The following is a 23,170-nucleotide window of genomic DNA, read 5'->3' on the forward strand; positions in this document are numbered from 1 at the left end:
ACACAGCCTGAGGGATTGTGGGTTCCAGGGGCACAGTGGAGGGGGAAGCTGCCTGGTGGGGGACACAGGCAGCAAGTTCTAGTCAAGGGCTTAAAGACAAATCTGAACTTTTTTTTTTTTTTTGGCTGGAGGGCATTGCCATTGAGAGATACTTTGCAGAATTCCCGAAGACTCTTAAGTCCTTACAGCTGTGACACTTTCCCAGCCAGCAGCTCCAGTCCCTTCTCAGCGAGCTGCCTGGTCTTACTTAGAGTTGTGGAGATCCGAAGGAGGAACTGGAGTGTGTCGGGGACCACAGGCAGGGGTGGAGCTATGACGTGTTGGGAAGGCGGGGCAGGTAGCAGGTGAGACGCCAGGTCTCCCAGGCTCCAATCACTCCGGCGACTGAGCCATGGGTGGAAAGCAGGATGAGAACGAGGCTTACGGTGAGGCTAGAGGCTGGGGCCAAGGGCTGGTGTTCTGGAGGGCGGGAGGCTGGCTGGTGACTGCAGACAATGGTGGCTGAGGTTAGATCCAGGCCGAGGAACTAAGGAGAGCTCTGGGTGCTTGAGTGAGGGACCAGGAAACAAGAGTCAATAAAAGGAGATGAAATTGGTGTCCTGGGGCGATGGGGCTCAGGACCTGGGAGCCACAACTGGGAGCCATTTGCAGAGTGAGGCTGGGGTCTGGGTATACAGTGGGAGATGGCTTTGTAGGCGGTAGAGGGATTTCGGACCTGGGCTTTGGGCCCCTGAGGACAGGGCCTTGGCAAACAAGGATGGAAGGTGGCAGGGTTGGGGTCCTGAGCAGAAGAGGGGATGGGACTTAAGGTTTAAAGGCTAGGAGTGTCTGCCAGGGGTCCTGTGCAAGGGAGGAATTCCAGCCTGGACTCTGGGTCTTTGAGGAGGAAGGTGCTAGGGGCCTGCCACTCAGGTCTTGGTGAGGGACTGGGACCCTGAGCTGCCCGTTGGGAGGAGACTGAGCCCTGCTCCTGGGTCTGTTTGGGGTCTTTGAGGAACAGGGGCAGGGCCTTGTAGGATTCCTGTGAAGAGGGGGAGCGAGACATCCAGAATGCATGAAGAAAAAGGTCTGGGAGTCTGTCCCAGGGGTCCTAAGAAATTAGAGCTACAGCTCAGCCTCCAGGATCCCCAAGTTGTGAGAGCCACAGCTTGCCGGCCAGATCCCTTGGGTGGAGAGGGACCATAATCCTGAGGGAGGAGCGGCCTCCTCGAGGTGGGGCTGACTTTCCCTGGCAAACAGGGGAAGGGGCCAGAGCGCTCCAGAAAACTTCCTGGAGCAGCTTTGGGTCAATCATTGACCTCAGTTCGGTGAGCCAGGATGGAACAGAGTCCAGGGCTCTTTGGAAAAGTGGATCCTACCCCTTCTCAGTCTCTGGCCCAGCTCTCTATCTTTCTTCCTGGGTGCCCACAAGGGACCCTGGCTGCCTGGCTCCACCTCCTCCCTGTATGTACTCAAGGAAGACCAGGAACAGAAACGTGGCCACAACTTCAACGGCCAGCCAGCTCAGGTGTCACCCTGACTGGCTGCCCAGAATTTCGTGGTGGCCAGAGGACTAAGATCCCTTCAGAATGAGAGTCAACGAAGGCGCTTTCCTCCCTCCCTCCCTCCCCAGGCCCTGCAGGTGTGGACCTCTTTGGCTTTAGTTTCTTTGCCTGGGGCCTGGGGCAAGAAGTGGGTACAGCTGTGAGGAGGGCCTGGGAGCTGAGGGACTCAGATCTGGATGGTTCAGAGCAGGTTCCAGAATGAGGATATACATACAGAGATTAGGGATAAGAATGGGTGCTGGAAAGCCATGGATCCCAGCTGGCCAGAGCCCTCTGGAAAAAGACTAGTATGGGGATAAGGACCAAGGCCATTTTCCAGTCAGATGGCCTTGAAGTATGAACTGAAAACCCATAAAGGCCTTATTGCCCTGCTGTCTGATGGGGTAGAGTTCCTGGCAGACAGCTGTTGAGCAGCTGACCAGGTCTGGATCCTACTACTGGCTCTGTTTCCTCCTTCTGCTGGCCCCTGTGCTGGGTCCTCCTAGGGTTGAAGTAAGGAAGGGACCAGACATAGAGAAGTACTCAGAGAGTTGAGATCTGAGGATCATAACTCAAAGCCAACCTGTGCAAAAAAGGAAAGGAAAGGAAAGGAAAGAAAGGAAGAAAGAAAGAAAGAAAGAAAGAAAGAAAGAAAGAAAGAAAGAAAGAAAGAAAGAAAGAGAAAGAAAGAAGGAAAGAAAGAAAACAAAGGTGTGACTCTTATCTTTAATTAACTTGTAAAAAAGACATTGGTGGAGGTGTGGCTCAAGTGGTACAGAGATAGCCTTGAGGGAAAAGCCAAGAAAGAATGAGGCCCTGACTTCAAGCCCCAAGACCATTTATATATATATATATATATATATATATATATATATATATATATATATATATATATATATATGGGAGAGAAACCCTCTGCCTCATTCTCATATTGTCCAGGTAAACCAGCCAAATATGATCCTTCCTTTCGAGGTCCCATCAAAAACCGGTGAGTTCTGGGCACTGCCCTGGGGGAAGGGGGGAATGATGGTTTTGCTTGATGTTCGCTGACCTGTTAGTAAGAAACCTGTTGTAAAACAAGAAGAAACAGAAAAATTCTGTCCTGGCTGAGTGGTTCTCTGGGACATTTGTTGTTTGGAGAGTTGGCAGAGGCTTACAGATGCTGGGGGGCAGTGGGGGAGTTATTTCCTGATTTTGGCACGTGTGTGTGTGTGTGTGTGTGTGTGTGTGTGTGTGTGTGTGTTGTGTGTGTGTGTGTGTGTGTGTGTGTGTGTGTGTGTGTGTGTGTGTGTGTGTGTGTGTGTGTGTGTGTGTGTGTGTGTGTGTGTGTGTGTGTGTGTGTGTGTGTGTGTGTGTGTGTAATTTTAGCCAGCTAAGCCCTTTTGTGCTTTTCTTGGCTTTGTTTTGGTGGTTTTAAGGATTGAACCCAGAGCCTCGTTGCAATCAGCACATGTTTTACCACTGAGCTCTACATGTTTTACCACTGAGCTCTACTTCTAGCTCAAACTGGTCTTTTCTGTTCTACTTCAGGAGAAAGATACCCACTCAGAAAAAGGACTTTTCCTTTTATTTATTTTTTCCTATGCCAGTCCTGGAGCTTGAAATCAGGTCTGCATGTTCTCCCTTGGCTTTTTTTTTTTTTTTTTTTTTTTTTGGCTCCGGTCGTGGGGCCTGAACTCTGGACCTGGGCGCTGTGCCTCAGCAATTCAGCTCAAGGCTAGTGCTCTATCACTTGAGCCACAGCGCCACTTCCGGCTTTTTTCTTTTTGCTTATGTGGTGCTGAGGAATCAAACGCAGGGCCTCAGGCATGCAAGGCAAGCGCTCTACCACTGAGCCACCTTCCCAGCCCTCCCTTGGCTTTTTTACTCGAGTCTGGCTCTCTACCACTTGAGTCACACCTCCACATGTGGCCTTTTGGTGGTTAATTGGAGAGAAGAGCCTCAACAACTTTCCTGTTCAGGCTGACTTTGAACTTGGATCCTTAGATCTTGACCTTCTAAGTAGCTAAGGTTACAGGTGTAAACCACCAGCACCTGGCAGGAAAAAAACATTTCTCAAATAAATAAAACCTGCTGATACCCACCCTCTCGGGGATTCCCCAGTTCTCCAGACCAACCCATGCACTTCCTCCTCAGAGGTTCCCAACCCACCTCTGCCCTGCTCAGACCTCCATTTCTCCCTCAGGAGCTGCACGGATGTCATCTGCTGCGTCCTCTTCTTTCTCTTCATTTTGGGTTACATCGTGGTAGGGATTGTGGGTGAGTTCCCAGTTGCCCAGAGTTGGGGCTGTGGGTAGGGGCAGTAAACCAGGTGGGGACTACCTTAGAGCTTCTCCCCAAGTCTCTGCCTTCCCATGATGCATCTGTGTGGTCTGTCTCCAGCCTGGGTGTATGGAGACCCTCGGCAAGTCCTCTACCCCAGGAACTCCACCGGAGCCTACTGCGGGATGGGAGAGAACAAGTGAGTACCAAAGTGGGAAGAAGCTGAGCCCTGGTGGCTCACGCCTGTAATCCTAGTTACTCAGAAGGCTGAGAGCTGAGGATCGCGGTTCAAAGCCAGCCCGGGCAGGAAAGCCCGTGACACTCTTTATCTCCAATAAACCACTAGAAAACCAGAGATGTCACTGTGGCTCAAGTGGTAGAACGCTAGTCTTGAGCTGAAGAGCACAAGGACAGTGCCCAGGCCCAGAGTTCAGGCCCCACAACTAACAACAACAAAAAAGTGGGAAGAAAGGGGCAGGAGAGAGGCAAGATGTGGAATAGGTGGAGGAAGACCCCCTCAGCCTGGGCACTGAACTGTGCTTGTTCCTTCTGCATTCTTTCCCCATTGTTTCCACTCCACCCTCAGCATCCCCCCTCCCCCATTCCAATCACTGGAGGCCATATTGAGAGCCATCTCTGGTTGGTCAGGTGGCTTGAGTCCCCCACCCCCAGGACCGGGAGTTAAGTATAGAGTCATGATTAAGTGTATGAGCTTAGAGTTCACACAGGTTACTGTTTGGATCCTTGACTAGTTTTAAGTTTTGGGTGTATGGCCTCCGGTCACTTACTTGACCTCTCTGAGCTTTGATTCCCTTACCTGAAGCACAAGGTGATTCTAGAAACTCTTATTACTTATTACCCTACATGCAGGAAATGGCTAACAAATAAACCCTTGCCAAGTGCTGGTGATTCATACTTGTAATCTTAGCTACTCAGGAGGCTGAGATCTAAGGAAAGGTGTTTGACTTTCCAGCCTGAACAGGAAAGTCTGTGAGACTTTTATCTCCTAAGACCATCACCAAAAAAGAAAAAAAAAAACCTAATAATCATATAACATTTACTATGTTCTAGACAGGCAGTATAACACACACACACACACACACACACACACACACACACACACACACTTTTAAGCCTCTTGAGTTAAAGGTTATTGTTTCATATATGGTACGACTGAGGCAGAGCCCTTAAGACTTGTTCAAAGCTGTTAAGCTGGAAGAAGATTTTACACCACATTCGCTGCCACTCAACTGTTGTAATATGAATGACTGGGATGTCATCAGGTGTCTTCCTTGCTTCCCTAATTGAGCTGGGACCAGGAGCTGGATGAGACAGGGCCACACAGGACCCACTGTAATCTAGGGAAGAGACCCTAGTAGTCCTTCTTCTCCCCTAACACCTAACCACACCCTGAAGTGCACACTTCCTCCCTTCCTGCAGAGATAAACCCTATGTCCTGTACTTCAACATCTTCAGCTGCATCCTGAGTGCCAACATCATTACGGTCGCCCAGAACAGCCTACAGTGCCCCACGCCCCAGGTCAGAGCCTGGGACTTGCCCCCCATTTCCATGCATCTCCAAGTAGAAGCTACTTAGCATGTTCTCTGCCCCCAGGTATGTGTGTCCTCCTGTCCAGAGACACCGTGGGCTGTGGAGAGTAACCAGTTGTCACTGACAGTCGGGGAGGTCTTCTCCAAAGGAAATAAAAACTTTTGCCTGCCAGGAGTACCCCAGAATATGGTAAGCACTGACTCCAACATCATCACTGCCGCCCAGAAGGGCCCACAATGGGCAGGGGTGGGCGGGGAAGTTGATTGGTGATCACTGATTGGCTCTCCTAAGAAGGGTAAACAGACATCCCCACCCGTGGTGGTGGTGGTGGTGGTGATGAAGAAGAGCTTGATTCTTCATTCTGTTTTACATCAGTGTGTCTATCATCCCTTTTCTATCCCTAGATAGTGCTGGAAAGCCTACAACAGGAGCTCTGTCCCAGTTTCCTCCTCCCTTCCACTCCAGGTGAGGGTACATTCATCATCAGAGCCAATATTTTTATTCCTCAAACGAGGAAAGCAGGACCAGCGAGAGGAAAGCCACATAGCTTGTCAGTGGCAAAACTGGGATGGGCACCAGGTCTTCTTTCTCTCTCTGCTATGTGACCATGCAATCAAGCCATCAATGCTTACTGAGCACCTACTGTGCACCAGGCAGTGGGCCAGAGCAAGGACAGAGCAAGTTTGAGCTACATTCTGGGTGGAAGGAGCAAAGGTGGTTGTAAGGTTACAGGAGAGCTTGGAGTGATGGGAAAGGATGATCCTGTATGATGCTCTAACAGCAGCTGTAGTTTTTTTTGGTCGGTCGTGGGGCCTGAACTCTGGGCCTGGGCGCTGTCCCTCAGCTCTTCAGCTCAAGGCTAGTGCCCTACCACTTGAGCCGTAGCCTCACTTCCAGCTTTATCTGCTTATTTGCTGCTGAGGAATCGAACCCAGGGCCTCATGCATGCAAGGCAAGCACTCTACCACGGAGCCACCTTCCCAGCCCTGTAATTTTTTTTGAAAGAGTCAAAGCTAGGCTCACACCAGTATGATGGCTCACATCTCTAATCCTAGCTACTCAGGAGGCTGAGATCTGAGGATCTTGGTTCAAAGCCAGCCTGGGTAGGAATGTCCATGAGACTCTTACCTTCAATAAACTAAAAAAATAAGACAAAACAGAAATGGATCTATGGCTCAAGTGTTAGAGTGCTAACCTTGAGCAAAAGAAGCTCAGAAACAGTTCACCGGCCCTGAATTCAAACTCCAGTAATGGCACACACACGCACACGCACGCATGGATGCACGCACGCACGCACATACGCACATACATAAGAGTAGCCCAGGATGCCTACATAGTAATCCTCCTGTCTTAGCCTCTTAAATATTGGGATCACAGGCCTGTGCCACCACTGTTTATGAGGACTTTATTTTTGCCAGTACTGCAGTTTGAACTCAGAGCCTTAATAATCTTGCATAGCTTTTTTGTTTAAGGCTTAGTACTCTACCATTTGAACCATACCTGCACTTCCAGCTTTTTGCTGATTAGAGTCTCAGGGAGTGTTCTATTCAGGCTGGCTTCAAACCCCAATCTTCAGATTTCAGACTCCTAAGTATTTTTGATGACAGGCAGGCATGAGCCACCAGCGCCCTTCTGTGAGCTGTTTGTTTGTTTTAATTTCCTTATAATTTCTAATAGGAAACATTATTTAAATTGCAGCACGAGGGGCTGGGAATGTGGCTTAGTGGTAGAGTGCTGGCCTAGCATACATGAAACCCTGAGTTCAATTCCTCAGTACCACATACACAGAAAAAGCCAGAAATGGTGCTGTGGTTCAAATGGTAGAATGCTAGCCATGAGCAAAAGAAGCTCAGGGACAGTGCCCAGGCCCTGAGTTCAAGCCACAGGAAGGCTCAGGGACAGTGCCCAGGCCCTGAGTTCAAGCCACAGGACTGGGGAGAAAAAAAAAAAGGTTGCAGCATGAGGAAAGATACTTAGCTTTCAATATAAGTACGATATAAAGTATGAGAAATAGTTGTTCCAAAATCAGAGTGATCTAGATTCAAACTATGACACTGTCTAGCTGACTGGTCTGGAGTCAATTATTCAACCTATCTGCACTGTTTCCTCATCTTTAGAATGTAAATAGCAAAATGGCCACTTAGCAACCTTGTCACCAGGATAATGCTGCTAGAAATAGCTCTGCATAGGTGCCTTTAGGTGTCTAACGAGTGTGAGGAGATGCAGGGCTGAAGGCTTCCTGGAGGAGGTGAGATGGAACAGAAGCTCAGAGAGAGGCTCAGCAAAAGCTGAGATGTAGAAGTGAGGGGATGGGGAGCTGTACTCAGTGGAAGCACCCAGTAGCCTGGCCAGGGAGCATGGATGGTGGCTCTCCAGGACAGAGCCTCTAGAGATGTCTGACCAGCAGAGTAACCTGGAGTGCACAGATAAGGCAGTTGGGCAGTGCCCTGGTCTTGAAAAGTTGGGGTTGGAGATACTGTAGCAGTGCAGGCCAGAGAGGAGGCAGAGCAGGGGCGGGGGGGGGGGGGGGGAGGGAGGGGGAAGTGGCCCAGACTGCACAGGGCAAGAACTACTGCTTTGGCAGTAGAACCAAGAGCAGCACCTCCAGCCCCTGAGAAGCAAAGTCTATCACTCCCTTGCCCTGTGGGCTAAGGACAGAGAGTCCTACCATGCAGCAGCCCCTGTTCTCCCTTCCAGCTCTGGGACGTTGTTTTCCGTTGCCCAATGTAAATTACACGCTGCCTGATTTCCCTGGGATCCATAACACCAGCGTTTCTCAAGGGATCAGGTAGGCACCTCCCCGCCCCACATCCATCCTACACTCCTTTCTAGCCACAGCACCACCTGACTCTATCCCTCCCCTCCAGTGGGCTTCTGGACAGCATCAATGCCCGAGACATCACAGTTAAGATCTTTGAGGATTTTGCCCGGTCCTGGTATTGGATCCTTGTGTGAGTCACCAAATTCCCCCATCCTCTCTTTCTTCCATCTTTTCCTTCTTCCCTCCTTGATCCACTTTTCCCTTAGTCCCATGTCTGAAGCTGAGATTAATAAAGGAGGAAGAGGAGGAGGAGAAAATGAGGAGAAAGAGCTAGGAGTGGATCCTAGGCTTTATAAAAGAAATGGGGTCAGGAAATACTTTAGGAACCCAGAATGACCCTCATCTATATCACATTGTCTGCAGTGCCCTAGGCGTGGCTCTGGTCCTGAGCTTATTGTTTATCCTGCTTCTGCGTCTGATGGCCGGGCCCCTGGTGCTGGTGCTGATCCTCGGGGTGCTAGCTGTGTTGGCCTACGGTATCTACCACTGCTGGGAGCAGTACCGGGTGCTGCGAGACAAGGGTGCCTCCATCTACCAGCTAGGCTTCACCACCAACCTCAGTGCCTACAAGAGTGTGCAGGAGACCTGGCTAGCCGCCTGTGAGTGCTCGCTCCGTCCATCCTCCAGCCACCAAGGACTTGTGCCCACCCTGCTTCTGACCCAGGCACTCTGTCCACTGTCCCCCTCTGCAGTGATCTTGCTGGCCGTGATTGAAGGCATCTTGCTTCTCCTGCTTATCTTCCTGAGGCAGCGGATTCGAATCGCCATCGCCCTTCTGCAGGAGGCCAGCAAGTAAGGGCCTGTTTGAAGGAAAAAATGGAGCTGAGGGTTGCAGTGCAGGCTGGTCGGGGAGAGTACCGAGGAGGTGATAGGAAGCCCCAGAAAAGGACACAATAGTGAAGTGATTAACCTTGCTCAACCTCTTAGAGCCTCAATTTTCCTTTCCCTATCTATAAGATGGGTATAATGTCAGTCCCTACATTATGGGTTATAGTGAAGGTTATGGGTGTCTACCAAGTGCCTAGAACATGGACCTGGTCCCTGTAGGAGCTATGGGGTCACTGGATGAAATGGTAGGGCTCTAGGCAGAAAGGAGGAGCAACAGCTTACTCCTTATCAGTAGCTATTAAATCTTGTCAGAAGACTACACTTTGGAAATTCTCTTCCCTGATGCTCCTGAGGCTACCCAGATAGCTTCTATGCCCCTAGTCTGCTCTATACATTCTCGTGTGTGCGTGTGTGCGTGTGTGTGTGTGCGTGTGCATGCTTGTGCGCGCGTGCGTGCGTGTGTGTGTGTGTGTGTGTGTGTGTGTTTGTGTGTGTGTGTCTATACTGGCATTGGATTTTGATCTTTGGACCTGGGCACTGTCCTTTAGCTTTTTCACTCAAGGCTAGTACTCTACCTTGACCAACAGCTGTATTTCTGGCTCTTGGGTAGTTAGCTGGAGTTAAGAGTCTCAAGATGTTCCTGCCCAGGCTGGCTTCAAACCATGATCCTTAGCTCTCAGCCTCCCAAATAGCTAGGATTACAGAGGTGAGCCATATGCTCCCAGCATACTGCTCCACCCCACACACCCCTCTGTCAGTTCCAGGGCTTGAACTCAGGGCCTTGGGCACTGTCCCTGAGCTTCTTTTGCTCAGGCTAGCACTCTACCATTTGAGCCACAGCGCCACTTCCAGCTTTTTCTGTTTATGTGGTACTGTGGTACTGAGGGCTTCATGCATGCTAGGCAAGCACTCCACCACTGAGCCACATTCCCAGCCCCAGCATACATCTCTTGTGCCAGATTATTCAGCTCTTTCAGTGAGCACCTCAGGAGTATGTGGCCCCACAATTGGTGCTGGAGATACAGATGTGGAAGATGAAGTTGCTGCCTGGTTGCTCCCAGCCTAGGGTAACAGACAGGTGGTAGCCAAGGTGGACAAGGGGCTCTTGCCAAGTTTGACCCTGGGGGTCTAGAGGCTAGAACTGTGTTAATGGTGGATTATTTTTCTCTCCTCACAGAGCTGTGGGACAGATGATGTCAACCCTGTTCTACCCACTCGTCACCTTTGTCCTCCTGGTCATTTGCATTGCCTACTGGGCCATGACTGCTCTGTATCCTTTGTCCTCCTAGCTGGACCCTCTGTCTTCGTGCTCTCGGGGCAGGACAGGGGATGAAGAAGTGCATGCCTGTACTTTTCTTTGGGCAGACACAGCCTAGTGCTGGGTCACAGTCAAGAAAGAGAAGCTAAGGCTGGGCAGCTGGTGCCCCATACCTGTAATCCCAGCTATTCAGGAAGCTGAGATCTGAGGATCCCAGTTCGAAGCCAGCCCAGGAAGGAAAGTCTGTGAGATTCTCATCTCCAGTTATCCACTAGACAGCCAGAAATGATGCAATGGCTCAACGTGGTAGAGTACTAACATCGAGCACAAAAGCTAAGGGACAGCACTCAGGCCTTGAGTTTAAGCACAGGCTGTATTCCAGCTCGCTTTGCACTAGCTTCCAGGAATGGGTCCTAAGGGAAGATCTGTGGAGTCACTGTGGGGCTATACTTTCCTTGACTCCCCTCTGGGTACCTGGCCACATCCGGGCAACCCCAGTATATCTATTGGGTGTCCAATGAGAGTGCCCCTGGATGTGAGAATGCACCAGTGAATGCATCCTGCGATCCTATGGTAAGAGAAAGTGGAAGGGTACTTAGAGGACTTCAACAAGGCTGAGGGGACATTAGAGGCCAACTAGCCCAGGTCCCCCATACCACAGAGGTAACAGAGGCCTAGAGAGGGCAAGGGGCTGGCTTAAGGTCATATAACTGGCCACCTCCCTCCACCTGGCTGAGTCACCCATTTTGTGGGAAGGAAAATGAGGCAGCAGAAGGCATGGCCTGAAGGAGGAAGACAGGAAGGTTGAACAGCAGGACTTTCCTCTACTGCATGGGCCATTAACTACTTCACCCTCAGCCCTTGGCCTTGTGTTCTGGGAAATGGAGCTTAATCATACTCATGTTCCTCGATGTGGCTGAAAAGGTTAAATGACACTGGGTACATAAAGTCCTTTGTATAATGCCGGGACTCTGATAAGAGCCTGTAACTGCTTGGATTGTTTTGCTTTTTTATGTTTCTTTGTTTTTAAATCTACCTTCCTTGGAACCAGGAGGTGGGACTCCCAGGAGGACCTGAGGGTGGAGCTGTCTCCCCAAAGTGCCCCCAAGGTGTGGCACTAAACTGGTCAGAACAAATTGAGCTCAAAGCTTGCAGGGCCTGTCATTTCTCTTCATTTCTTTTTTGTTGAATGTGGGACCTGAACTCTGGGCCTGGGTGCTGTTCCTCAGCTCTTTAACTCAAGGCTAACACTCTACCACTTGAGCCACAGCGCCACTTCCAGCTTTTTCTGCTTATGTGGTGCTGAGGAGTCGAATCCAGGGCCTCATGCATGCAAGCAAGCACTCTACTACTGAGCCACCTTCCCAGCCCAGGGCCTGCCATTTCTGAGCTGGAACTATGAGCTATGCCTGCAGCAAGCGTTAGCCACATTCTATTTATTTGTTTGTTTATTTATTTTTGGTTGTGGAGGGACTCAGGGCCTGGATACTGTCCCTGAGCCTCTTTGTGCTCAAGGTTAGCCCTCTACCAATTGAGCCACTTCTGGGGTTTTTCCTTGTTTTGTTTTTGTTTTAGGTTTTTGTTTTTGAGTGGTTAATTGGAGAAAAGAGGCTCAAGCGGACTTTTCTGCCTGGGCCAGTTTCAAACCATGATCCTCAGATCTCAGCCTCCTGAGTACGTAGGATTACATGCATGAGCCACCCATACCTGGCAACCACATTCTAATTAATTAAAAAATTATAAATGAAGCTCTTTTAGATTAGCACAAGACCTACTGTGTGTTAGCACTGTGAATGGCAAGCTCAGGATGACCTAGTTCTCCTTTGCTACTAACTCACCTTCTATCAGTGAGGACTGACACCTACCTGCAGTGATCTCCAGAGTATAATGTGGTTTATTTTTCTTACACAATTTCAAACATATAGAGCACTTACCAAGAAATCCCAATGTCCTTGGTTCAACCCCGGTACTAGAGGGGGGGAAAAAGCTGAACACTTGTGGCTCTTATCTATAATCCTAGCTACTTAGGAGGCCGGGATTTGAGGATCATGGTTTGGAACCAGCCCAGGCAAAAGAAGTCTGTGTGATTCTATCCCCAGAATAACCAGCAAAAAAGCCAGGCTGGAGACATGATTCCAGTGGTAGAATATCAGCTGTGAACAAAAGAGCCAAATGAGAGTATAAGAACCTAAGTTCAAGCTCCAGTATGGGTAGAAAGATGGAAAAGAAAAGAAAAAAAGAAAGGAAAAGAAAAAAAAGAACAGAAAAAAAGAAGAAAGAAAAGAAGCCAGGTACCAGTGCCTCACACTTGTAATCCTAGCTACTCAGGAGGCTGAGATCTGAGGATCATAGTTGGAAGGCTGAGCAGGAAAGTTCATGAAACTTTTTTTTTTTTTTTTGGGTCCAGTCGTGGGGCCTGAACTCTGGGCCTGGGCGCTGTCCCTCAGCTCTTCAGCTCAAGGCTAGCACTCTACCACTTGAGCCACAGCGCCACTTCCAGCTTTTTTTTTTTCAGTTTATGTGGTGCTGAGGAATCGAACCCAGGGCCTGATGCATGCAAGGCAAGCGCTCTTCCGCTGAGCCACCTTCCCAGCCCAGTTCATGAAACTTTTATGTCCAATAAACTACACAGGAAAAAGCCAGAAGTGGCACTGTGGCTCAAGTGATAGAGCACTAGCCTTGAGCAAAAAGAAATTAAGGGAGAGTGCCCAGACCAAGTTCAAGCCCTAGACCCTGGGGAAAAAAAAAAAAAAAAGAAAAGAAAAGAAGAGGAGGAAGGAAGGGAAGGGAGAGAGGACTGAACCGATTTGGTGATTACATTTTAAAGGGCCCCATGCTTTGCTAGACTGGTATTCTAACACTTAAGACAAGCCTCTGGTCCTTTTTGTTATTTTGGAAATAAAGTCTTTTTCTGCCCACACTGGCTTCAAATTTTGATCCTCCAAATCTCAGTGTCCTGGGTATCTAGGATTGCAGGTGTGAGTCATATTTGAGCTCAGTCTCATTCTGCTTTTTTTGGCTCACGGCTGGCACTCTACCATATAAGCAGTAACTCCAGTCCAGCATCACCGGCTTTGTGTAAGTCATGGGCTATCGGGTATAGTGGCAAACATCTCTCACCCCTGAACTCAGAGGCAGGAGGAGCAAGTTCTCAGATAACCTGGGTAAAACTGAAGTTGGGCCCTGGAGAAGGTGGCTGAGAAAGTGAAAGGGACAGTGTCACGCTACCCACACACAGGTGGCTGGGGAGTTTTGGGGGCCAGCCCTGGGCCAGGAAGCGAAGTCCCTTCATACACTAGCCAGTACATAGTCTATACCTGGAAACAAGTCTAGAGAAAGAACAGACTCCTCCACCTTGGGGACCACTGGGAATGGAGGGAGATCAGGGAGCCATACTGTGCCCTCTGAAGCCATATTCATCTTACTCTGTCTTCCCTGCCACCTCCAGGCCCAGTCTACAAACTACACCTGTCCAGGGCTGATGTGCGTCTTTCAGGGCTACACATCCACAGGCCTAGTACAACGTTCTCTCTTCAACCTACAAGTCTATGGGATCCTAGGGCTCTTCTGGACCCTTAACTGGGTTCTGGCCTTAGGCCAATGTGTCCTGGCTGGGGCCTTTGCCTCCTTCTACTGGGCCTTCCACAAGCCTCGGGATATCCCTACCTTCCCCCTGAGCGCAGCTTTCATCCGCACACTCCGGTAAGTCAGGGGCAGAGTCCTGGGAGTTAGGAACAATAGGGACTCTAGGGTGCTAGGCTACCCCAAATGACCTAATTTCCCCTGCAGTTACCACACAGGATCACTGGCATTTGGAGCCCTCATCCTGAGCCTTGTGCAAATAGCCCGGATCATCCTAGAGTACATTGACCACAAGCTGAGAGGTGAGCCCATCAAGAGTTGGAGAAGGCCAGACTGAGCAACTAGATTCTTGGGAGTGGAGGAGATACAGGGGCCAGTAATCAAGCATGGACTTTCCTTGCTCCTAGGAGCCCAGAACCCAATGGCCCGCTGCATCATGTGCTGCTTCAAGTGCTGTCTGTGGTGTCTGGAAAAGTTCATCAAGTTCCTGAACCGCAATGCGTACATCATGGTGAGCACAGTGGTCAAACCCCATAACCTGGTCCAAGTAAGCTCATCATAGGTAACTCTGACTTTCCCACTTCCCATAGATCGCCATCTATGGGAAGAATTTCTGTGTCTCAGCCAAAAATGCCTTCATGCTGCTCATGCGGAATGTTGTCAGGTGAGGCTGTCCCCCACCCTTCTCACCCAAATCTGACTTCACCGCATTCTGTGCCCCGAATGCCTTGTGTTTGGTTTAATGCTCTGCATATTGCCATCTTAAAATGTGCATCATTTTCATTTCCTCGCTCTCCCTGCAAATAATATAGCCAATTCCACTCCCAGAAATCTCACCCACAATCTACCCTAAATTCTGACACAGGGTGGTTGTCCTGGATAAAGTCACAGACCTGCTCCTGCTCTTTGGGAAGTTGCTGGTGGTTGGAGGTGTCGGTAAGGACCAGGACTTTCATTGAAGGTGTTGGTAAGGGTCAGGGTTTAGGGGTGCTAGGCAGCTGAACAGGTGACCTCAAAGGAGCATCCCTAACATCCCTATCTCTCCCACAGGGGTCTTGTCTTTCTTTTTTTTCTCTGGCCAAATCAAGGGATTGGGTAAAGACTTTGAGAACCCCCACCTCAACTATTATTGGCTACCCATTATGGTGAGTAACTGGCCTCTTTGATGTATCCCCTAACTCCCCTAAGGAACAGACCAATCCCAACCAGCCTTGTGTCTTGTAGACCTCCATTGTGGGAGCCTATGTCATCGCCAGTGGCTTCTTCAGTGTTTTCGGCATGTGTGTAGACACACTCTTCCTGTGTTTCTGTGAGTGACACACCCTCACCCCAAGCCATTTCCTCTAAGCCTTTTAGGAAACTTGATGCTTGTAGAGAACCAAAGGAGCTAGGAGCAGCTTCTTCTGACATTCTAAAGCCAGGGGTTGCTGGGCACTCATGGCTCCCACCTGTAATTCTAACTATTCAGGAGGCTGAGACAGAGGATCATGGTTCAAAGCAAGCCTGAACAGGAAAGTCTATGATGAGACTCATCTCCAGTTAACTACCAGAAAACGAACTGATACTATAGCTCAAAGTGGTAGAGTGCTAGCCTTAAGCAAAAAGAGCTCAATGACAGCACCTGAGTTCAAGCTCCACAACCAACACAAAAATAAAAAGCTGTGTATGTGACTTAGTGGTAGAGTACTTGCCTAGCATGCATGAAGCCTTGGGTTTCATCTCTCAGTATCACATAAACAGAAAAAGCTGGGAGTAGTGCTGTGGCTCAAAGTGATAGAGTGCTAGCCTTGAACAAAAGAAGCTCAGGGAGAGTGCCCAGGTCCTGAGTTCAAGCCCCACGACTGACAAAAATAATAAATAAATATAAATAAATAAAGCCAGAGGTTTGGGAAAAAAAGAAGTGAATTCTCAGGCTGATGGCCTATGCTCTCTTTCTCTAGGAAATCTAGGGTATAAATTAACCAGAATAGACACTTCCCAGAAAGAGGATATAGTAAGAGGATTTTATTCATTCAGATTTTTTTTTGGTTGCTTTTGTGGTTGCATTAGATTACTCCTCATGGTCTACCACTTAGCTACACTGCCAGCTGTGTGCTAAGCAATTGACGTGTGTGTGCACAATTGGGGTTTGAACTCAGGACCTGAGACTTTCCCTTAGCTTTTTCAATCAAGATTGGTGCTCTATCACTTGAGCTACAGCTCTACTGCGGACTTATTTTGTGTTTAATTTGAGATAAGAGAGTCTCACTGACTTCCTGCCTGAGCTGGCTTCAAATCTTGATCCTCAGCTACTGGAGCCTGGCTGATAGGCATTTTTATATTTGTTAATCATCATTACCACGCTGAAATATACCACTGACTCCACTTTACATAAAGAAACAGATTCCATAACTTGGCCAATAGCTTTACAAACCTCTGTGGGGGTGGGAGGAGAAAAAAATGAAAACGAAACTAGCTGGTGGTGGTGCAGCCAGGATTAGAAACTTGACAGATAATCTCCCAGTCCCCCATTTCCCTAGTGTTGGGGAGAGTGGATCCTAGGATCTGCTGTAACCGATTTATGTTGCCTTTCAGTGGAAGACCTAGAACGTCACGATGGCTCCCTGGACCGGCCCTACTACATGCCCAAGTCTCTCCTGAAGATTCTAGGCAAAAAGAACGAAGTGCCCCCAGGAAACAAAAAGAGGAAGAAATGAATCTCCCTTGACTGATTCCTCCTGTACAGACCCCCCCCCATCCCCAGTCACACTTTGCCTTAAAAAAAATATTGATTTTGTAGTAAATAGGTATTATTAAAGATTAATATTTTGTTTTCTCAATAAATCGATTTTTTTTATTATCCTCCCCACCCCCAATGCCCCACGATGCTGCTTTTTAACCCAGCCAGTTGCTTTTGTTTGGTGGTGGGGCCTGAACTCTGGGCCTGGGCGCTGTCCCTCAGTTCTTCAGCTCAAGGCTGGCGCTCTAGCACTTGAGTCACAGCACCACTTCCGGCTTTATTCCGCTTATGTGGTGCTGAGGAATCGAACCCAGTGCCTAAGCATGCAGGATAAGCGCTCTACCACTGAGCCACCTTCCCAGCCCTCAGCCCATTGCTTTAAAATAGGCCTCGCCCCCTGTGAGTAGGACTCTGAAACCATAGCCAATCAAAAGCTCCTATAGAATGAGACCGCCTTCTTTGCCCTAGCCAATAAACTTCCCGTCTGGGTCACGCGCTCCGGCAAAAAGAGCCAGTCAGCAGGGCCATCTCACAGGCTCTGCCAGAAGGGAGGCGGGGGGATGTTTGAGGACCAATTAGAGTGGCACACTGGCGGCGGGAGGGAGGTACCGGTGGGGCAGGTTCAGGGTGGCCTCTGAGCATTTAAAGAGCCCGGGTCAGGTGACTGATTTCAGCCCCAGTCCGGGTCTCGGCCGGGGTCTTGGGGAGAGAGGATGCGGGAGCCCTCGGTCAGCGCGCTCCAGGGCGGATCCTGGAGATCTCGGACCCGGTGTCTCTGGGGAGGCTGTAGAGTTGGGGTGTTTGTCGCGATCATCCCTCTGCTGTTGACTCTGGATGGATTGGAGGCGAGGACTAGGAACGACTTCAGTATGGTGAGTCACCGCCCGGTGGGCTCTGTCCGCTGTCCCCCCACACCCCCTAACTCCGGCAGGACTCCCGGGTCCTCATCCCTGCCTTCCTTATTCCAAATCCTTCCTTCTTTGTGGTCCCCTTCCCGAGTGTCCCTGCTCCCTGCCATCTTCAGTCCAAACCCTCTTTCGGACTCTTCCCCCCCCCCCTTTTCCTGGGATCCCTACCCCCATCCCTGGTCGGAGTCTCAATTGGAGTCGCTTGCCCTCCGTCCGAAAGCCTGAAGTCCCGCTTGTCCGCGTTGACAGCCCCCTCCTCTCGCATAGGTGCAGCCGCTGGTGACCCTGGAACAGTTGCTGTGGGTGAGCGGGAAGCAGATCGGCTCGGTGGACACCTTCCGAATCCCGCTCATTACAGCCACTCCTCGGGGCACTCTCCTTGCTTTCTCTGAGGCCAGAAAACTGTCTGCATCTGATGAGGGGGCCAAGTTCATCGCCCTGCGGAGGTCCACGGACCAAGGTATAAAGGTTCCCGGGGTGAATAAGGATAGAGAAACTTGGAGGGCTAAAGCCTGAGACCCTTAAGGCCAACCCCTTAGGAGGGAAAAATGTCTATTGAAGCACCTGCTATATGTCAGATTAAAGATTCTGTAGATACAGCCATGAACAAAATAGACCAAAATTCTCTGTCTACCTTCAAAGGACTTATATTCTCCTGGCAAGAGCTAGTCCATAAGTATACTAATTAAATAAACTTGATTATTTGGGTTGAGGAGGTGATCGGATCGATGGAGAAAAAATTAAATAGATCAAGGAGCAGAACAAGTGCTGCCATTTGGTTGAAGTTTTAAATAGGTGACATCTGGGCAAAGAGCGGAATTAGGTAATTCTGAACAGTGAAGATTATCCCAGGCAGAGGAAAGGTTTGCCCAAGTGCTAGTGGCCCATGCCTATAATCTTAGCTACTCAGGAGGCTGAGATCTGAGGATAGAGGTTAAGAGTCAGCCCAGACAGACAAATCCAGGAGACTCTAATCTCCAGTTAACCAGCAAAAAGCCAGAACTAGAGGGATGTCTCAAGTGATAGAGCCCCAGCCATGAGCAGGAAAATACAAGTGAGAGTGCAAGGCCCTGAGTTTAAGCCCCAGTACTGATATTCAAAAGAAAGAAAAAAAGAAAGAAAGAAGGAAAGAAACAAAGAAAGAAAGAAAAAAAGAAGAAAGAAAGAAAGAAAGGAAGGAAGGAAGGAAGGAAGGAAGGAAGGAAGGAAGGAAGGAAGGAAAAGAAAGAGTTGGTGTGGTCTTTTTTTTTTTTTTTTTTTGGTCCGGTCGTGGGGCCTGAACTCTGGGCCTGGGCGCTGTCCCTCAGCTCTTCAGCTCAAAGCTAGCGCTCTTCCACTTGAGCCACAGCGCCACTTCGGCTTTTTTTCCTTTTTGCTTATGTGGTGCTGAGGAATGGAACCCAGGGCCTCAGGCATGCAAGGCAAGCGTTCTACCACTGAGCCACCTTCCCAGCCCTGTAGTCTTAATATTCAATGTGCTATGTAAAACTGAACTAGGAAATGAGGAAAGGGTGTGGTGGAGAGGTAGGGGCAAGTAGAATGATAAATGGAAACCCCTTTATACAACTATTTGAAGAGAATAATGTGTTTTATTTTGTTTTTGTCAGTCATGGGACTTGAATTCAGGTCCTGGAGCTCTTTTTTGCTCAAGGCTAACACTCTACCACTTCAAGCCACAGCTCCACTTCTAGTTTTCTGGTGGTTGATTAGAGATAAGAGTCTTAAGGACTTTTCCTGCCTGGGCTGGCTTTGAACCAGGATGCTCAGATCTCAGCCTCCTGAGTAGCTAGGATTACCGAAGTGCCAGTAATTCCCAGGGAAGAAAACAATTTAAAGAATAATAATTTTTTAAAAAGCCCTGAGGGGAGAAATACCAGGAATAGGAGCTTTTATCACTAGATGGTTTGAACCGGAATAGTAAGGTGAGGCAGAATTTGTAATTCCCTGGGCCAATCATACATAGCCTTGGATTTCTAAGGAAAGGAAAGATGTTAGGAAGAAGTTATGATAGAAGGTGTACCTCCAAGATACTCACTCTGCATTTCTTTCCCCCCTCCCCTTATTTTTTGAACAGGTAGCACCTGGTCTACTACAGAGTTCATTATAGACGACGGGGAGGCCCCGGATGGACTGAACCTGGGGGCAGTAGTAAGTGACATGGACACAGGAGTGGTGTTTCTTCTCTACAGCCTCTGTGCTCACAAGGTCCGCTGCCAGGTGGCCTCCACCATGTTGGTATGGAGCAAGGATGATGGCATTTCCTGGAGCCCACCCCGCAATCTCTCCTTGGATATTGGCACTGAGATGTTTGCCCCAGGACCAGGCTCTGGCATTCAGGTCTCTGTCCTGGGAGATGAATGGAAGGGGCTGCCTGGGGAAATCTAGGAGATACCCTGAAATGGATTCCTCCTAAAGAGAAGATCCCATAAACTCAGGTTTTCTGTCTTGGGTGGGGATATTTGGAAGAAGAAACATCTGGGAGGAACAAGGTACCAGGTAAAGGTGAAACTATGCCACTGGCTTGCCAGTTGGGAGTTGTTAGCAGGACTGTCCCCGCAATCTATGGGTAACTTTTGCAGCATAAAACTCGATGACATTAAGTTCTCAGTTTGGGCCCTCTTGTGCACATCATGTTTAGCAGCACACATTGAAAGACCTAAGGAATTTGTGCTTTAAAAAAAAAAGAGGGGGGCTGGGAAGGTGGCTCAGTGGTAGAGCTCTTGCCTTGCATGCCTGAGGCCCTGGGTTCCATTCCTCAGCACCATATAAGCAAAAAGAAAAAAGCCGGAAGTGGCGCTGTGGCTCAAGTGGTAGAGCGCTAGCCTTGAGCTGAAGAGCTGAGGGACAGTGCCCAGGCCCAGAGTTCAGGTCCCACGACCGGACCCCCCTCCCCCCAAAAAAGAGCTTCTTGTGGAAGGTAGACATAGATGGATTTGTTTGAAGTCATCACAGACTAAGTAGGTATGGTGGCCACATCTGAAATCATAGCTACTCAGGAGATGGCAATAGAAGAATGGAGGTCTGAGGCTGGCCCAGACAAAATTGCCATACTCTATCTGAAAAATACTACAATAAAAAGAGCTGGGGTCAGGCTGGAAGTTGGCTCAATGGTAGAGCGCTTGCCTTGCATGCATGAGACCCTGGGTTTGATTCCTCAGCACCACATAAGAAGAAAAAAAAAGCTGGAAGTGGTGCTATGGCTCAAGTGGTAGTGCAGTAGCCTTGAGCTAAAGAGCTGAGGGACAGCGCCCAGGCCCGGAGTTCAGGCCCCACAACCAGACCTCCCCAACCCCCCAAAAAAAGAGCTGGGGTCATGATTCTAGTACCTGCCTAGCAAGCATGTGACCCTGAGTTCAAACTCCACTACCAACACACACAAAGACAATTTGGCTGGATACTGGTGACCCATACCTGTAATTTTAGCTACTTAAGAGGCTGAAATCTGAAGATCCCAGTTGTAAGCCAGCCTGAGCAGACAAATTCAAGAGATTCCTTTTAAAATTTTTATTTTTAAACGGTGTCACCTCTTCCCTCATTTTCTCCCAGTTTTCCCCTCCTGGTCCCCCTTCACAAGTTGCATAGTTCATTTTCACCATAGTGTCTAGTAAGTATCACCCAAGAGGTTCTTATCTCCAATTCACTAGCAAAAACGTCGAAGTAGAAATGTGGCTCAAGTGGTAGAGTACCAGCCTTGAGCAGGAAAAGCGAAGTATGTGAGGCCTTGAGTTCAAGACCCAGTACCAGCACCAAAAAAAAACAATTTGGGCAGCAGTCTATGAGGTTTATGCAGTCTACATTTGTGGGATTTTTCTGGGACCCTTAAGAAAGAAACCACATGTATCCTTACTCTTAGGAGGTGGTTGGTTCCCTGTTCTCTCCCTGGGCCCTAGCCTGTCTCCCTCTGTGACACCTGCCTCTCCTTCTCACAGAAACAGCGGGAGCCATGGAAGGGCCGGCTCATCGTGTGTGGCCATGGCACGTTAGAGCGAGATGGGGTCTTCTGTCTCCTCAGCGATGACCACGGTGCCACCTGGCGCTACGGGACTGGGATCAGTGGCATCCCGTATGGCCAGCCCAAGCGAGAAAATGATTTCAACCCTGATGAATGCCAGGTGAGGAGTCCACAGCAAGTTGCCCACCATTTTACCTGCCCTACCCTCTAGCACACCATTCCTCCCACAAGCCCAGGTCTGGGTCCCTTCAGGGACAAGGCATTTTCCCTGCTCTCTTCCACCCTCCACTCACCAGATCCTCTCATAGGACTGTTCTTTTCCCTTAGCCCTATGAGCTTCCAGATGGTTCCGTCATCATCAATGCCCGGAATCAGAATAACTACCACTGCCACTGCCGGATTGTCCTCCGCAGCTACGATGCCTGTGATACGCTGAGGCTTCGGGATGTGACCTTTGACCGTGAGCTTGTGGATCCTGTGGTGGCAGCAGGAGCTGTAGCCACCAACTCCGGCATTGTCTTCTTCTCCAATCCAGCCCATCCAGAGTCCAGTGAGTACCTGAGGGTGGGGTGAACCAGGCTGCCCCTGTCTAAACAAGCCCTTGGGAAGACCAAATGTCCTGCCTCTCCTGACTCCTGCCTCTCCCTAGGAGTGAACTTGACCCTGCGCTGGAGCCTCAGCAATGGTACCTCATGGCAGAAAGAGACAGTACAGCTGTGGCCAGGACCCAGTGGCTACTCATCCCTGGCAGCCCTAGAGAATAGCAGGAATGGAGAAGAGGAGTCACCCCAGCTGTACGTCCTGTATGAGAAAGGCCTGAACCACTACACAGAGAGCATCTCCATGGTCAAAATCAGTGTCTATGGGACTCTCTGAGCTGCGTCCTGCCCCTGGGACAGAAGGTTCCAGAGTCTGCCTTCAGGACCACAGCTGTGTAGAAGGTCTGCTGGGAATGCCTGAAGGACAGCTCCACGTTTTTTTGCACTCTACCAATTGCCAATTCAACTTCACTTTGACAGGGAAATCACCCCCATTAGAATGAAAAGCTCAGCTTTCCCCCACCCCCCCCACAGGAAGTCCTGCCCTCCCCTGGGAGTGCTTCCTTTCCACTACACTGGGTAAGGCTGCTTCCCTTTCTGCCCTCCCAAGAAAATGGCTGCTCCTTTCTCAGGCAGGGCTAGCTGGGCCTAGAGAAGTGAATAAATGTAAACTCAGGAAAAGGGGGAAGGCCAAGCTGCTGAGAAGGGTTGGAGGAAGATACCAGCTTTGTAAAGAGTTAGTAAAGAGCTCCAGATTTAGTTTCAGGGTAAGAAACTAAGTACATACCTCCTGCTCCCTTCCCCTCACTATTTATGAATCAAAGTATTAAGAACTTAAAATTGTTAATGAAGGAGGATGAGCATTCGTAGAGTCTCTGTGGTTCTATCAATGCATATCATGTTTTCTGTTTTCATCATGTTTACTTGTGTTTTGGAAAGGTAGTTGGTCTACTTATGGGAAAAATTTAAATCTAGCATATCACCCTGCTTTCTCTCTGACTTTTTCTCTTTTCTTTCTTCCTTTCCTTCCTTTTCTTTTTTTGTCGGTCATGGGGCTTGAACTCTGGGTCTGGGCCCTGTCCCTCAGCTCTTCAGCTCAAGGCGAGTGCTTTACCACTTGAGCCACAGTGTCACTTCTGGTTTTCTGGTGGTTTATTGGAGATAAGAGTCTCACGGATATTTAAAAAAAAAAAAAAAAAAAAAAAGTCTCACGGACTTTTCCTGCC

The 23,170-nt window shown here is 49.3% G+C and overlaps 2 protein-coding genes across 3 annotated transcripts; both read left to right on the plus strand.

The window, feature by feature from the left end:
• Nucleotides 1-348: 348 nt before the first annotated feature.
• On the plus strand, nucleotides 349-16,649 carry Slc44a4 (solute carrier family 44 member 4). Its single transcript, XM_070024094.1, has 21 exons — nucleotides 349-425; nucleotides 2,463-2,511; nucleotides 3,709-3,782; nucleotides 3,906-3,984; nucleotides 5,226-5,325; nucleotides 5,401-5,526; nucleotides 5,742-5,802; nucleotides 8,035-8,125; nucleotides 8,205-8,288; nucleotides 8,522-8,757; nucleotides 8,851-8,950; nucleotides 10,164-10,256; nucleotides 10,715-10,817; nucleotides 13,693-13,946; nucleotides 14,034-14,128; nucleotides 14,234-14,337; nucleotides 14,417-14,490; nucleotides 14,692-14,762; nucleotides 14,877-14,971; nucleotides 15,051-15,135; nucleotides 16,401-16,649. The coding sequence occupies exons 1-21, from the start codon at nucleotides 392-394 to the stop codon at nucleotides 16,520-16,522; spliced, it is 2,130 nt and encodes a 709-aa protein (XP_069880195.1). The 5' UTR covers nucleotides 349-391; the 3' UTR covers nucleotides 16,523-16,649.
• Nucleotides 16,650-17,133: 484 nt separating this feature from the next.
• Neu1 (neuraminidase 1) lies at nucleotides 17,134-22,815 on the plus strand. Of its 2 annotated transcripts, none has more exons than XM_070024095.1 (6): nucleotides 17,134-17,417; nucleotides 17,721-17,913; nucleotides 19,528-19,790; nucleotides 21,383-21,565; nucleotides 21,733-21,955; nucleotides 22,055-22,815. In XM_070024095.1, exons 1-6 carry the CDS (start codon nucleotides 17,259-17,261, stop codon nucleotides 22,279-22,281), a joined length of 1,248 nt encoding a protein of 415 aa, XP_069880196.1. In that variant the 5' UTR covers nucleotides 17,134-17,258; the 3' UTR covers nucleotides 22,282-22,815. The 2 variants fall into 2 exon arrangements, with proteins under 2 accessions (XP_069880196.1, XP_069880197.1); XM_070024096.1 differs by having other exon boundaries at nucleotides 19,528-19,601.
• The last annotated feature ends 355 nt before the right edge of the window (nucleotides 22,816-23,170 follow it).

This window comes from Dipodomys merriami, unplaced genomic scaffold, assembly GCF_024711535.1.
Source record: "Dipodomys merriami isolate MVZ:Mamm:240054 unplaced genomic scaffold, mDipMer1.0.p SCAF_16, whole genome shotgun sequence".
Lineage (NCBI taxonomy): Eukaryota > Metazoa > Chordata > Mammalia > Rodentia > Heteromyidae > Dipodomys > Dipodomys merriami.

Coding starts and splice junctions, on each gene's coding strand:
- Neu1 (XM_070024095.1), top strand. CDS start 17,259: ATGCGGGAGCCCTCGGTCAGCGCGCTCCAGGGCGGATCCTGGAGATCT. Junction 17,914..19,527: donor GCGGAGGTCCACGGACCAAG/GTATAAAGGTTC, acceptor TTTTTTGAACAG/GTAGCACCTGGTCTACTACA. Junction 19,791..21,382: donor GACCAGGCTCTGGCATTCAG/GTCTCTGTCCTG, acceptor TCCTTCTCACAG/AAACAGCGGGAGCCATGGAA.
- Slc44a4 (XM_070024094.1), top strand. CDS start 392: ATGGGTGGAAAGCAGGATGAGAACGAGGCTTACG. Junction 3,985..5,225: donor TGCGGGATGGGAGAGAACAA/GTGAGTACCAAA, acceptor CCCTTCCTGCAG/AGATAAACCCTATGTCCTGT. Junction 14,338..14,416: donor ACCGCAATGCGTACATCATG/GTGAGCACAGTG, acceptor CACTTCCCATAG/ATCGCCATCTATGGGAAGAA.